Consider the following 15,458-nt stretch of genomic DNA (forward strand, 5'->3'; position numbering starts at 1 on the left):
TGTTTAATGCATTACAAAGGATTGTTAAAGGGTATAACGCATTATAATTGTTGTAAAGAATTATAACCAATTTAAAATGAAAGTGTTATAATGTATTAACTGTAGTTTAAATTATTCATGAGACATTAAAATGCATTATAAGGTGCATTACAAGGCGTAATTAATAGGCTACTTTAAAACTACTTTTATAATGCTTTATACATATACTATGCTTTATGTAATTTTTTCAAGCAGCTTCTTGGGCTTTCACCCTGATGCTTTTTATACAATATTGAAGAATCTATTTTTGTTGGCTGCTCTTTTTTTATTCATTCAAAGTCATCCATTTTAAAATAACATTTTTTTTATCAAATTTAGTTTGTAGAGAAAAATGTTTTGAAACTAGTTGCAGACATTTAATCACACAGTTTTAGATCAAAAAATGTTTAATACTGTCTAAAGGAGCACTTTATCTTTAGTAATGTACGATTTTAAGCAAATGACGAAAAATCCTGAGCACCCACATACTGTAGCTACACTCATTGTAACTTTCCTGTTCATTTCTCTTTTACCCGTTTTTTTTTTTAAATCAAAAACAACTTTCAAAATTCTCAGGCTTTAAATATTAAGATGGTACCGTTTTCCTTTGAAATAGTATTTACATTTCTGAGAATGTGGGTATAGGGGGATTTCATTAGAATTCCTTTGAAACTGATTGTATCGTTGTTTCTAAAAGATACTTGCAGAAACTTGGCATTCGTAACTACTTAGAAGTTTAATTCTCATCATAGTTGCATTAAATATGGGCAGTTTTGAGAAGTGAATGTGATGTTGTGAAAATGCAGATATCAGCAGATTAAGTCCTGATACGAAGAACCTTGTTTTTAAAACATTATTTACCCTCCAAGCTACATTATATCATGCATGCAATATTTCAGAGATAGACAATATGGATAACGAAAAATGATTATTAAAATATTATTTTTTTCGGAATTTACTATATTTATAGTATTGTGTTTATTAGGGTATGTGTTTATGTAAAATTGTCATTTTTGTTTCATTCTGTGAACTACAAACCATATTTCTCCCAAATTTCAAATCAAAATATTGTTTCTGTTTGCATTATTTTATGTTGTAATTTTATGTTGATTTTTTTCACAGTTTTGATGTGTCTTGTCATGCTGTCAGTCTTTTACATTGCTGTTGGATGACTTTGTCATTCCTGAGGTTTGATTTTGTTGAATTCAAAAGACACTAGACTGAAATGGCCACATTACATCTAGAAATGCTCAAATAATAATTTGGAACGTTTTTTTTCTGCGGCTGTATGCACAAACGTGCAGTCCGAGTAAATATCTGTATATGGCGGACGGATCTCTAAAGATCAGATTGACAGGTGCTGTACGGTTTTAGTAGCTTCACCTTCTTGTATGCACACACACATTTACAGCCACTGATCTTTCTTGTCAAATACGTTACTGTGTTATGAGCGAGCAGCGCAACAAAACAATACAGCAATGAAGCTTAGACGCATCGCTCGCTCATAGTTTCATTATGGACCATTATGTCATGGTTCTGCCCCATCTTGTCTTGCTTTTCTTGATCTAGTGGCAGAATCATGACAGAACCTCTTGTTTCATGTGGAGAGGGGCATTTTGGCACTGATGGCCTTCCATACTCTTCGGTCTCGTCATTGTTCCTGCCCTCTTGTTTGTGTTTCCTGTTAGTGCTCATTATGATTTCATGCCCCACACCTGTCCCCTCTTGATTTTGATCCCTTATAATGCCCTTATGTTTTCTGTCCTATGCTGGTTCATTGTCATTCGTTTCATGTGGGTGAGTGCCTGTCTCTGTTAGTCTAGTCTAGTCTAGTCTTGTTATTTGTAGTTAATGTCAAATGTTGTCTCTAGTCTAGTTTAGTGTAGTTAGTCCGTATTTTTACCCCCTCGTGGGTTTTTGTTTTGTCTATTTTATTATTAAATGTCTTGTTAACCCCTTACCCGCTGTCTGCACCTGGGTCCTCTGTCCTTGTATCTTTGCACCTCACCAATTCATGACACATTAACCAGCGGGTCACCGTCACATGTGGAACGGAACCGTGGTGCGTGATCCTTAAGGATCACAGATTAACTATGTACCAATTAAGCACTAGTTCTTATTATTTTTTTAAGTTTAAAAAAGTTGTAGAGAAAATGTAACATGCATGGGGACTTCCGGCAAATCAATTGTTCGGCCTTTGTTTAAACCTATTTACCGACACACAACGGTCTAAAAAATAAATTGTCAAAAATAAATCCGACACTTGCTTAATTTATATCCAGTTTTGTTAGTTAAACAGGAAGCTCTATTCAAAATCAAGAGTAGGAGAGGACCGGGAATCTAGCCTGAACCAGCCTGACAGACTTTAGAAAAAACAGACCAGACTTCTTTCCTTTATCTCCATAGCAATATCCACAACATATATAGGATAATGCAGGTTAATGCATTAAAGAGTAAGTTTAAACACTGTCTGTGAACTCTGTATCTTTGGGGTGAGGTTATATACAGTATATAAACTACAGTGTCTGTTCACCGCTGCCATAGGCTAAGACACAGAGAGCAGAGGGAAAGTCAAGTGCTTCAATAATGCTGGTCTTTGAAGTGTAAATACTTCAAAAGAATGAAGTCAGCCTATAATCAGTGCAGCAGATCTCACAGTCAGCACATTTGTGCTTCAGAAGAAGGCCAACACGGTTAGTTCATAGATCACGGCCTGCTTACACTGACTGCGAGCGGTGCTGGCAGACCGATAATACAGCTGCTGAATGTCAAATCCATTTGAAATATCCATCCATCCATCCATCCATCCATTCATTCATTCATTCATCGTTGGCTGTGTTATACTGTAACCCTGTCAAGTTCATTTCAGGTAATGTGAGTAATGTGTGGGTGATACTTTTAAATGTAATGTGTTACATTATTGCACTGATTCTAACAAACGTAACACTGTTTATGATAATAAATATCAATTTTGGGGACTTCTTCAGTCTTGCAGTTTGACTGTGAAATAATTTTTGTCCAGTGAAAAACTGCATGTATGCAACTTGCATATTGGCATATTTGCTCTTAGGCAACAGGTGCTTGTGAATGTCCCTGAAAATGACATGACATTGACAAGAATGGTTTGGCCCAGGCCTTCACTAATATAGTTGCAATTCATTGTATTTTTCTCCAGTGTTGAAATATAAGATTTCACCCATTATTGGATTTTTATTAGCCTACCATTCTTTTAAACCCTCAAATATATATTTTTGTTAAAAAAATAATTCAGGGAAGTTTTAACAGTGTTTCACTCTGAATTATGTTCCATGGTCATTTTGTATCTTTAAGAGTTCACCCAAAAATGGACATTTACTCATCTTCGTGTCATTTCAAACCTGCAGAACACTAAAGAAGATATTTTGAAGAATATTGAGAACCAGACAACATCGGTTCTTCTGACTTCATTGTATGGACACAAAACCACTGAGACATTTCTCAAAATATCTTCGTTTGTGTTCCACAGAAGAAAAAGTCATATACATGAGGGTAAAGAAATTATAAAAAAGCATATTTTAATTTTTTTGGGTTGAATTGTCCCTATAATTCTTGTTTCATGTTTAACCAAGGGTCATTTCTACCCCTTGAGGGTCATGTTACATACCTTGCATTAGGTTAGTAATTAATCCAGCAAGCTCTTGTCTGATGAATTAACCATTTTCCTTAAGACTCTGTCCATTCAAGCCCGATGACACCTACCCGTTCACGGATATTCGTTGATAATGGTGCATCCACTGCCATGCTCGCCATATTCGACTCCCACAGAAATCTGTGAGCTCAGCACTGGTTACTGGGCTGTAATTGAAGCTATTAGCTACACTGCAGTGTAGTAATGGACCAGTCTGATTCCTCCTCCCACTAACTGATTCAGTCATTTATCAAAACTCCTTGACTACTGTGCGATTCAGCTTTAAAGTCTGCCAGCATCTGCAATTGGACCTGTGCTTATGTTCTCGTGGTTGCATTTCCTGATGATTGTCGTTCATTTAGTAAGAGGTAAAGCAATAAATGGGAAACCCTGCTGTTTGAGCAAAAGGGGTCAAGGTTTGACTTGTTAGCCCCTGCTGGGAGATAATGTAGCGACACCAGTCTCAACTACACCAAAGCAGTTTATTCCTGTCATGGCTCTGCTCCCTTAGTCATGTTTTTCTTGGTCCTGTAGCAGAGCCATGGCAAAGCCTTTGGTTATGTGTGGAGAGAAACATATTATTGTCCTTTTGGCAATGGTATGCGTTTCTCTCCAGTGTCTCATTGGCCCCGCTCCTCTCGTTTCCTTGTTATCCTTCCCTGAGTGTTTGATTAACCACACCTGCCCCTTGTCGTTATCCCTCGTTTGTCTTGCCTATATATTCCCTCTTGTTTCTTTGTCCTGTGCTCGTGGATTGTTCTTAGTTTGTGCTATGTTTGTAGTACGTGTACTTCGGTCCTTGTGTGCCTTGTTTGTTCCAGATCCTGTTCCCCGTCTAGTTTGGTATTGTTTATTTTATTCTTGTAATTTTGACCGTGTTCATTTTGCCCCCTCGTGGGAAGTCTTGTTTTCTGTTATATATATATATATATATGTTCTTAGTTTAGTTTTTCCCCCACCGTGGGTTTTTTGTTTTGTGGTTTTGTATTAATTAAACGTTTTCTGTTAACCCCTTCACGTCTGCCTGCGCTTGGGTTTTCTGCACCTCATCCGTGACAATTCCATTGATGACCAATTAAAAGTACTAGTTATTTTTTCAGTTGTTTGTAAATTCAATAAATTACAAATATTTCATTATATTCTTGTTGATGTGTAATCATTGCTGAATTCTTTGTGAAGTGTCTTGAAAGGGTTAAGTCGACAAAAATTAGAGGGTCATTAGTTTGATTCCCTGGGAATTGGGGATGGGAAGGTAGTTGGTGTTAGCGTTGTTACATGGTGGTCGGTTATCCACAAAGTCCATTACTTGACCACCCCCCCACCGTTGTTTTGCATTTTTATAAAAATTATATACAGTATATATGTCAGACAGGGGTGCCATAAGGGGCAGGTGAGGACGATTCTAAGGGCCCGTGCACCTTTGGGCCCTTCCCCACCGGTAGGCAATTGCGAATGGACAAGTGCACAAAAAAACTTGCTCATATATATATATATATAAAACATAGTCTGTTTGAATACTCGATTCTGATTGGCTGGAGGGTGTGCATTAAAACCGTCTAATGCACAGGTATTTCAGTCAATTTGATCTACATTTGAAATTAACTGATGAATTTTCACCTGTCTGGTAAAAATGACACTGTAAACATCAATGACAGCTTCAATTTGGCAAATGACCATGGTATAAGCGGGATAATCCATAGTTAGCCGTGCATTAAAGAAAATCAACATGAAACACTGCTTCATGTCGGGTGGTTCTTGGCCTCCAATCCTTTAATGCACGGGGCTAACTCTTACATGTATATCATTAGGTTTGTCTTTGTTTTACTGTTGTTTTATTCTCCTAAAATAATAATCCCATCCACAAACCAGTAATTATAACCACAAACAAATAATTTGTTTTAAAGCTGGGGAAAATCCCAAGATCTTACATTTTTTGTGTTACAATGTATATGACATGTCATCCGTCGTATTCTTTTTTGTTCTTAAAGGTTCTACGTTTAATATAAACATAGCTCTGAAAATGAGAGAGAACAGAAGCTGGGTGCAGACAGTGCTGAAGTGGACCGATGTGGTTATTCATTTTTGACAAATCTCTTTATACATTAGCATTAGCTCTGTATACATTAGCAGGAACTCCGGAATATTTTCTCACAAACGCACACATGCAGACACCTCCTGCAAGAGCGTCAGTATTACAGGATTCATAGAGGGTTATGCCACACCAGATAAACCAGCATTAACCAGTTTACCCTGCAGAAATACTAAAGACATACATTTAAATTCAACTATTTCTTTTAATACAATTTTTATTAAGGAAGGGTTAAAAAATACAGTTTCTCTTTAGCATGCAGTGGAGGCTCTAAAAGATAATTTTGAAATCATTTCCAAATATACACCTTAAAGTGTATCAAATATGATGTTTTTATGAACAGTGGCTTCCTAAAAAGACATATATGGGTAGGACAAACACATCGTGCATTTCGGTGCTTGGCTCTCTGGGGGTTAAATACCAAAAACGTCTTAACTGAGCTTTCAGACTTCATTTCCTGCATTGCACAAACCAAAAAAGACAAGAAGGGTGGAGCTGAACAGAGGAAGAAAGTGTCACATCACTCTCCACTTCCTATCTGTGCTTTCCATGAGTCGACAGATTGAGGAATGGAAAGAGACCAAATTAACCCAAACACACAGAGTCAAACTATTTTTAGGGTCTGTTGTAAATCTGCGTGTTGGCCTACACTCCGCCCCCTGACTCCATGATGACATCGCTGTGATGGCCAGTGATGAGAGCTGTCAACAACACGTTAGCAATACAAGCAGACGCCGGAAGGTAAAAGCGATGGGCTATTTCCCTAGTTAACCGCGGCCTACGTCGGGGTTTCCCCAATGACCTTTTTCAAGTCCTGAATAAACGCTGAGCTGTATACATCGAATGCTGTCTTGATTTTTTTAAAGCAGCACATAAACAATTGAAACCAAACACTTCTGTTGCCCCATCGCTGTGTTACACAGATGTCATGTTGTCGTAATTCAGGCATAATTTAGGTGTGACTCATCCGTTGTGATTCAGAGGAGTTCAAAACTTGAGAAACACTGGTCTAGATCTAGTCATTATTCAAATGGTTTGCTAGAGAAACCTTCGCTCTGGCTGTTATTTATACTTTGAAAGTATTCAACTTTGCTGTGCACTGTTTGTGCTCTGACTAAACTATCTTTATTTATTTTTTAGAGATGCACTTATACTCAATCTCTCCACCGATATTCATAGCCAATTATTCAAAATAATATCTGCTGATACCAATTGTGAAGATAAAATATTCCCATTTCTTAACTTTCTGAATGTTATTCATTTATAGAATGACTTTTAATATTGAACACCAAACTGCTAATGTTTCATTGAAGGATATATCGGCCCTGATCATCGGCTGTTTTTGAACTATGGACGATACCGATTATTGGCCGATATATTGGTGCATCTCTATTTGATGTATGTGTTTTCTGTCTTTGGTGTGTTATAAGTTGCCAATGAATGTATTAGACACGTAAAATTGCAAAAATGAAAGTGTCGGAACAAAAGATGCATTCTATCTAAAAGCGAATGCTCACCCAGACCTGCCTGAAACGCCTCGTGTAACCACACCCCCACAAATCTACATCAGTTGGTGGTATGATTTGACTAAGACCGCCCAAATGTATACGCAAGTAAGGTGGGCGTACCTGTCAGAACAATTGCTTTTGAACCTGATGTTCCAAATATGGTAAGAGGCGTTACATTTCCATCACACGCTTGCAGTATTCGACCAATCACTACACACCGGTTAACTGGCCAATCATAGCACACCTCGCTTTTCAGAGCGGTGAGCTTTGTAAAAAATCTGTGCGTTTCAGAGAGGCGGGGCAAAGAGGAGATACAAACATGCACGGTAAATACAGCGTTTTTCAACCTTAAATCATGTATAAACATTGCATTACATCTAAAACAAACGATAATATTCGTTTTAGCCGTGTCATATGACCCCTTTAATGACCTTATAATTATTATTCCAATTACAATGTATGCAAAGCTGCTTTGAAATGAAATGAATGAAAATTGTAAAAAGCGTTATATAAATAAAATTGAATTAAATGAAACTACTATTAGATTAGATTATTTTTTATTGTTAACCATTTATACCTAAACTTAAACGACACTTCACATACATTTTAGCCTCATCATAAAGTTTACTGTAAGACAGAGTGCATGCATGTTTCTAGCAATGATGAGTGTCTGGTAGGTGAGGTACAGGTGTACGTGTGTGTGATGCCCTTGGCTGTAGTGGGGTCAAACAGGGATCATGATCTGCAGAGGCGGAACATTATCTCCTCATGTTCTCAGGTTCAGAGGCCTAGAGGTCACATGACCTCATAATGCCAGGTCACTTTACTCCATCTTCACACACACATCCACACAACACATAATCAGTCGCATGCACCAGATTTTCTCATACACTCATATAACGTCGGATTCTGAACTTTTGCTTTCTGTAGCCTATTTTTTGGTTACGGGTGTTCATAGATAGTATGCGGTGAGCTGAAAAGTTAGCCACAAACATTGGGGAAAAAGGCTATGACATTTTCCTATAAGATCACACTTGCATACTCTCACACCCACTTGCATTCGAACATACAAACAAGTGTACTCACATTTGATCTTTCCAGGATGTGGTGCGCGCTGCTGTGTGTGCATGGACGGGGTTTCCCTTTTTCATCACGTCTCGGCCGCTTGTTTGTCTGTGCACGCAGCTAGTGGAAGAAAATTCTATTTGTAAACCGCTGCTTTGTAAACTGTATATTGTTGCCGCTTTGCTTTTGTTCTGTGATATGCTTGTGGTGCTTTTCAAGAAGGAATAATTCACTCAAAAATGAAAATTCTGTCATCATTTACTCGCCCTCCCTTGTCGTTTCAAACCTGTATGACTTTCTTTCTTCTGCAGAATACAAAAGAAGATATTTTGAGGAATGTTGGTAACCGAACAATGGCGGTACCCATTCACTTGCATTGGTTTTGTGTCTCTACAATAAAAGTCAATGGGTACCGCCATTGTTCAGTTACTGATATTCTTCAAAATATTTTGTTTTGTATTCTACAAAAGAAAGAAAGTCATACAGGTTTCAAATGACATGGCGGTGATAGGGATGTAACAATATGATCTTGTCTCAATATTACCGGGGTCACATGACTGTATGAAACGATAGGTCTTCCGGGCCTAACATAGAGAATGTTCGAAAAAAATAATAGATGTTACCTTTGTCAAGGTCCATCTGGTACAATTATTTTATTTTGTAAAAGGATTTTAGGTCATTTGACCCATCTCATACTATAACTCATACCTCTAAGCAACAGTCATGATTAGAGGATAAAGAAAAGAGGATGCTCACAAGTCATCAGTTGTCATTTTAAACATTGCAATAAATACCGTACAGTGGATGTTATACCGAGGTATTATCATACAGTGAGATTTTGATTGTTACATCCCTAGTGGGTGAGTATAAATTTTATTTTTGAGTGAATTTGCCACCGTTTGCATACTGTTTTTGCACTATCTGCCTGACCGGGGGGGCTGCTTTAGAATTTTAAAGTTTTACTTAATTAATATTGCATATAGGAATTTATAGTCTGTTATATTTGACCTGTGCTTCTCTCTCCTTTATCCTAAATGTGTGCTCTCACTGAGCGTGTGTGTGTTGTGTTGGTGTGTGTGCGTGTGTGTGTGTGTGTGTGTGTTGTGTGTGTTGTGTGTGTGTGTGTGTGTGGTGTGTGTGTGTGTGTGCGCGTTGTGTGTGCGTGTGGTGTGGTTTGTGTGTGTTGTGTGCGTACTTGTCTGTGTACGTACGTGTTTGTGTGTTGTGTGTGTGTGCGTGCGCATCCGTGTGTGTGTCTATGTCTATGTGTGTTAGTACGTGTGCATATTGTGTGTGTGGAGTGTTTTGTATGTGGGTATGTCTGTCTTCTGTGTTTTCAACCTTTTCTTGTTTCTGCAGGTACAACTTTAATTATTTTGCTTATAGTCAATATGTCTCATGTACAGCTGCTTTGTAACAATGAAAATTGTAAAAGCGCTATATAAATAAAGTTGAGTTGAGTTGAGAGTTGAATATATTATTTTGCCCTCGTGTTTGAAAATGAGCCACGATTTTATGATGTAGCTACATTATGTAGCTCCTTGTTTTAATTTTCCTGAAGTGTATACAAGGCATCAGGAAGTGTGAAATGCATTATTTGGTATTTATCTCATGTTCACAACATTGAGTGTATACACACAGACCTTTTATACACTGATATCACCGTTTCCCTTCTTCAAATATACAAAGAGTACAATTAAAGATCTAAAAAACGTAGAACTTTATATTTTCAGTTTTGGACACAGTATGTTGGCTCCTTATTCCAAATGTGATTTCACATTTTGCTTTGAGGAATTCATTTATTGCCGGAATTGGAGAAGTGATATTGTCATAGCAGCCGGAGTTACGTCTGGTATTTATCTGGTTGTCCTGCCAAAACGCTCTCTCTCATGTTGCCACCTCCAGCTTTGTGACAGGCTGTGTGTTTTATTTAGAGATGAGACGCTTGAAGTGATTCACAGCTCACAGAGGCCCTGAGACACGTGCGGCATTAACAGCTACTCTATTAAAGACACTCGTTTAACATTTGTAACAAGTACATTGAAATATTTACCCAGTACAGCTCAATCACGGATGTAGTCGAGAAAACTACAAATCATTGAGACATAACTCTTTATCTCTTAAAACAATGGTAACAATACGCTATTATTTAGAAAATATTTCAACGTGTTTAAAGAAATATTCAAAAGAAATATGTACTTGGTTGCTTGTAATTATGCATAATTTACTGTTATTACTATAGTATGTAACATACTGTAAAATAAGAGTTACAGTAATATTATATCTATAAGCATCTCATCTCAAACAGAGCTCATCCCCATATACTGCCATAGTAGGGACAATAATACTATCAATGGGGGGATGAGCTCTGTTTGGTAAATTACATTTTTCCAAATATCTTCCTTTGTGTTTTGCTGAACAAAGACATTTATACAGGTTTGAAACAACCTGAGGAATGTAAATGATGAGAGAATTTTCATTTTTGGGTGAACTATCCCTTTAAATAGCATTTTTTACATCGTTTCATTGCTGCTTCCGATGAAAAAAGAAATCACAAAAAAAGAGGGAAATTAATAAATGTATAGAATGCATAAAGTGTATAGAGTACGCTTTCTCAAAAACTATAATTATAAAATTAATTTAGTTCAAGTGTCAACGTTTTTGCAAGGGAATACACAACCTTCCAGATGATCTTAAAGCTAAAGGACATGAGTTTAGTCAATTTTCACATTTTGATTTCATGCTGCCAGCAAGGTCAAAGCAGTGGCGTTACATTACATGAAAGTGCTGAAATATTTTCAGACGTGTGTCTCATCGACATTGGAACTTTTTTAGGGAACTGGGATCCACAGGCATTTGTTCAGAGGTTTGGTCTGACTGGCCCAGTGGCTTCCCTCCAGTTCCTCACCCAAAACCACAAGGACTAGAGGATACCTCCAAACTGCCTTCACCAAACCTTCACCTCTGGCCTTTATGGCTTTGATGTAGTACTTAATTCACTGCATTTATGAGAAAATGAAACTAGTAATGAAGTCATGTGGTTTTTCCTCTTTATTTCTGAACTGCCTGTGGGTTGTGTTTCGATGCAATAAATCTCACTTTTTTGATCTTAAATAAACCATGCCACATATCAAACTTTGAACAGGTTTTTTTTTCATTTGTCGTGGGACATTATCCTTAAAGAACACATGCAATGCCATCTTTTCTCAAAACAAGGTACCTTAAGACAAAGTAGTCAAACCACGTGTACACACACCACTGTGGCTGGTCATCGCATATTCTACCATAGCCTGCCTGTTTTTCCTAGAACGGACTTTTGCCTTTCTTACATAATCCACCTCTCACTTACAAACCGCTGTAATGTTGCATTCCTGGTTTTTTGGCAGTAAGAGCAGGCCTGGACTACCAGACAGTAATGCTCCATGTGTTCTCTGTTCTGCCCTGAAGTCAGATGCACTGAAGGCTTTTAGCTGCGCACAATGATTTAATCCCGGGTCGCATGTGAAGAGATGAACAAATAGAAATATGCATAGACCGAAAAAGCACCAAGAAGGTGGCTTCTGTGTTGTCACACATCAGAGAGAGCGCGTGGAAAGAGTCAGACTACAGACAGGAAGTACGTCAGTGCCAATAGAGGAAGTAAAGGGGTTGGGGGGTGGTTGAGGCCGCAATTCACCCGGAAGCCGCAGTGGAACTACGACCAAAATACCCGCGTGTTACTTCAGACCAGACAGGAGGGGCATGGGTTCAAGACGGCCTCTTTTTTTTCGTTTGCGGTTACATGCATGTGTTCTCTCGTGGCTTGCATGAACATTTTCTTTGTAAATTAACCTCCCGGTGAGTTTCAATCAAGCAGGTTTGGTCTTGCCTGAGTAAAAGTTATGTTTATATTGGGTTGACGATTTACATAGAGGGCTATTTCTGAGCAGGCTTTATAATTTTAGAATTAAAATCAAGGACAGAAGATGATGTAGTTTCAATAAATATTAAAAAGTAGGGATGCACAAATACCAGTATCGGTATCGGGCCCGATACTAAGCTCATGTACTCGTAAAAATGCACCGATACTAAAGACCGATGCCTCGTGTGACAACTGACAGAAATCTGTTGTGAAATTTGATTTGAAAGTTTGTGAAAAGAACATAATAAAATTATTTCTTTTTTCATAATGTGTTTAAGGTAATAAACCTTTGGCTTTTTTGTGTATTCTATCCTCGACAGTTTTTCTAAATGTGTATGAATTGGTCTTTTGGGCTTGATTGTACTTGTTTTCATTTTTATTGTCAAATAAATCAAATCAAATAAAAAAAGGTGGAGTTGTTTGTAACTATGAAGCTATTATATTTTTATTAGTCTCACTGGGTTTTGAAAAGGTACAGGCATCAGTATCGAAGAGTACCAGAAAAAAAATATCGATACTCGTACTCGGCCTTTAAAAATGGTATCGGTGCATCCCTATTCAAATGTAGTTACAATGCTCATTGATAGATCATGTTACTTAATGCATTTATATATAGTGTGTATATTACAATATTTTATAACATTACATAACATTTTTGCCGTCACACCATAGGACACATTTGAACACACACACACGCACGCACGCATATATATACTGTATATATATATATATATATATATAAATAAAATATATATATATTTACCTATATGTTATATGCAACTTGTATAGCTGAAATGTTATCACAATGCATTCCAGCATCCAATTGTGTAAACTGGATGGGTCACAAAACTCCTCTCTGAAAAATAATGAAATAAAAAAACTATTGACTTGTGTTGAGCGTTTTTTGTCTCAGAGGACAATTTGATATCAATACACCAGATGTCTGAAAAAAGCGAGGCTTTGAAGAAGGTACTTTGATGGGGATTTGATCAATGTAAGTTAGTGGTTTAATTGACCAAGCAATAGTGTCTCATCTGACACGTACTCCCATATCTGGCACACTCTAGTATTCATATAAGCAGATCATTTATCTCATGTACCACAAGTGCCACACACACACGCAATGTAGTGTGATGAAATAGAGTTCGTATTGGTCTTTGCTGGTTAAGCCAGTCTTCGGTGAGTACCGTCGTGTCCCCTGCGTGAACTCGGGCGAGGCATTGATCAGTTTGTCCTGTTTGCACATTTGTTTATTTTCTCAGACTTTGGTGGTCTCACACACAACATCACGGCACAGAAAAACCGAGGCTTCTCGAGCTTTTGAAGACGTCTTTGAACAGAATCAGTCCAGAATCACAAACTGACCCATCAGCGATCAAAGGTCAAACATTTTACTCCAGCAAAAAAATGTTTTGGTTAGTAAACAATTGTAAAGATCAACAGTTATTGATGGTCAAAGATAGATAAATTAACATAAAAAACTTAAATTTGCAATTTGTAACTTTTGCCTCTCTATCGCCACCTCTGGCAGCTTACTTAACAAACTTCTCTTTACGTGTGTTGAAAAAATTCTTGCGATATCCGACCTAACTGCTTAAATGACAAATGATTATCTTATTGTTGTGAATTGGGGTAATGTATAGAGACAGTTTTGAACACTGATTAATAACAGATTTTGGTGTCTTTTTAAATTGTGCAATAATCCAGTATGAACTGTACAAAAATATCAAATGTGTGAATGCAGAATAAAACATATTCTCTCGTGCGTCTTTTTTATTGTAGGTTTGAGTATTCTTTTTTTTATTGTGTACCGTCTTATCAATTTGGCGCTTACATGTTCCTATATTGTTGTATATGTCTGTATAATGGTGTATGTGATAGGCCTATATGACAAATAATTTATGTCATTTAAAAAACACACACTTTTGTTTCCATCATGTCCGGTGTGAGCATTGTATAGTGCATAATGTGTCATCTGCTGATTAGCAAATAATTGTTACATCACATATATAAGTAATCTTCCCATCAGCCCAGAGGAGTGAGCCGTCTTCATGGTTCTGCAACGAGGAACAGCTACTGGAAATGCCCAACGTCCAGCCTGGAAAGAAACACAACTAATTTGATTATACACCCATTGCAGCTTTGTATTTTTCCGCTGCGTATTGAAATTAGCTAGATTGTAATCTGGTATAAGCGTACGCTTCCCTGGAATCCCTACATGCAAAATACACAAAGGGGAGTCCTTTCAGCCGGCAACAGTTCCATAGACAAGCTCCTTGCCATCAATCGTCGTACAGTGCCCCCAGTCATGACAGTCGCGGAAATAAAAACAAGCGTAGCTCAACAGGTGTTGGGTTGTTTTTCCAACCCGACTCTATGAAAAGGCTTCCCCTAGGAAAGTGCCAGTGGTTTGTCCATTCAAAAGGAATTCCCTTGTCCATGTTGCATCCCTCAAGAACAATTTGGATCAGGCATTGAGGAGATAAATGTGGGCACCAATGGAATCATATTCCCCAAAACGGCTACATGAGGTTGTAATAGTCAAAGAGACTTTAAACAGCATTTAGAAATGCAGAATATATTTGTTGTTTATGGTCAGCAAATCGATGCACGATTTAAGGAGGATCTTTCAACATTTGGAATTATAGGAGGACCAGGGTAAAATATTTTTAGCTAAAGGATTTCAAGTCTCTTATGGCTATACTTTTAATAAAATTGGACAGTTAAATGATCGCTTTGACATTCACGTCAATTACTAAGGTCGCCTTTAGAGTTTGCTAAATCTTGGTTCTAAATTTTTATTTACAATATTGTTTACAGAGTCTATCTGTTATGCACTGTGAAGTAGGCGTAGAAGATCTATGTACTCATTTCATAACAATGAAGCATAAACGTTGCTTATTGACATTATTGATTGATTATTTATGCTATTCAATTGTGCGATAGCAGCAAAAATAAAAACACTGGACAATATTTTGTTTTCTTTATTGATTTTTTTGTTTGTTTTGCTTTCTTTTTGGCGTTTTTGCCTTTATTTGTACAGTAATAGTGAGGGGCCAGGAAGGAAAGTAGGTGAGAGGGGGTGGGATAGGGAAAGGACCATGAGCCGGGACTCGAGCTATAGGGTCGCCCGGAGTGCAACAGTGCCATATGTCGGAGCACTTATCGATTCTGACTAGACTTTCTAGTTTTTTTCTAGTTAAAAAGCTT

General features: G+C 37.5%; 1 protein-coding gene across 2 annotated transcripts in view; it reads left to right on the forward strand.

Annotated features, from left to right (window-relative positions):
• LOC130567914 (phosphatidylethanolamine-binding protein 4) overlaps positions 1–13,588 on the forward strand; it is a 112,295-nt gene extending 98,707 nt beyond the window's left edge. The window contains exons 7-8 of one of the 2 annotated variants that reach the window (XR_008964661.1): positions 11,183–12,184; positions 13,511–13,588. Coding sequence is in view for 1 of the 2 variants with exons in the window: in XM_057356426.1 (XP_057212409.1) it covers positions 11,183–11,274 (92 nt within the window). In the remaining variant the exon portion in view is untranslated. Of the gene's footprint in view, positions 1–11,182; positions 12,786–13,510 lie in introns of those variants that run through there. The other variant, XM_057356426.1, reaches the window with a different exon arrangement.
• The last annotated feature ends 1,870 nt before the right edge of the window (positions 13,589–15,458 follow it).

Source organism: Triplophysa rosa, linkage group LG17 (assembly GCF_024868665.1).
Source record: "Triplophysa rosa linkage group LG17, Trosa_1v2, whole genome shotgun sequence".
Taxonomy (NCBI): Eukaryota; Metazoa; Chordata; class Actinopteri; order Cypriniformes; family Nemacheilidae; genus Triplophysa; species Triplophysa rosa.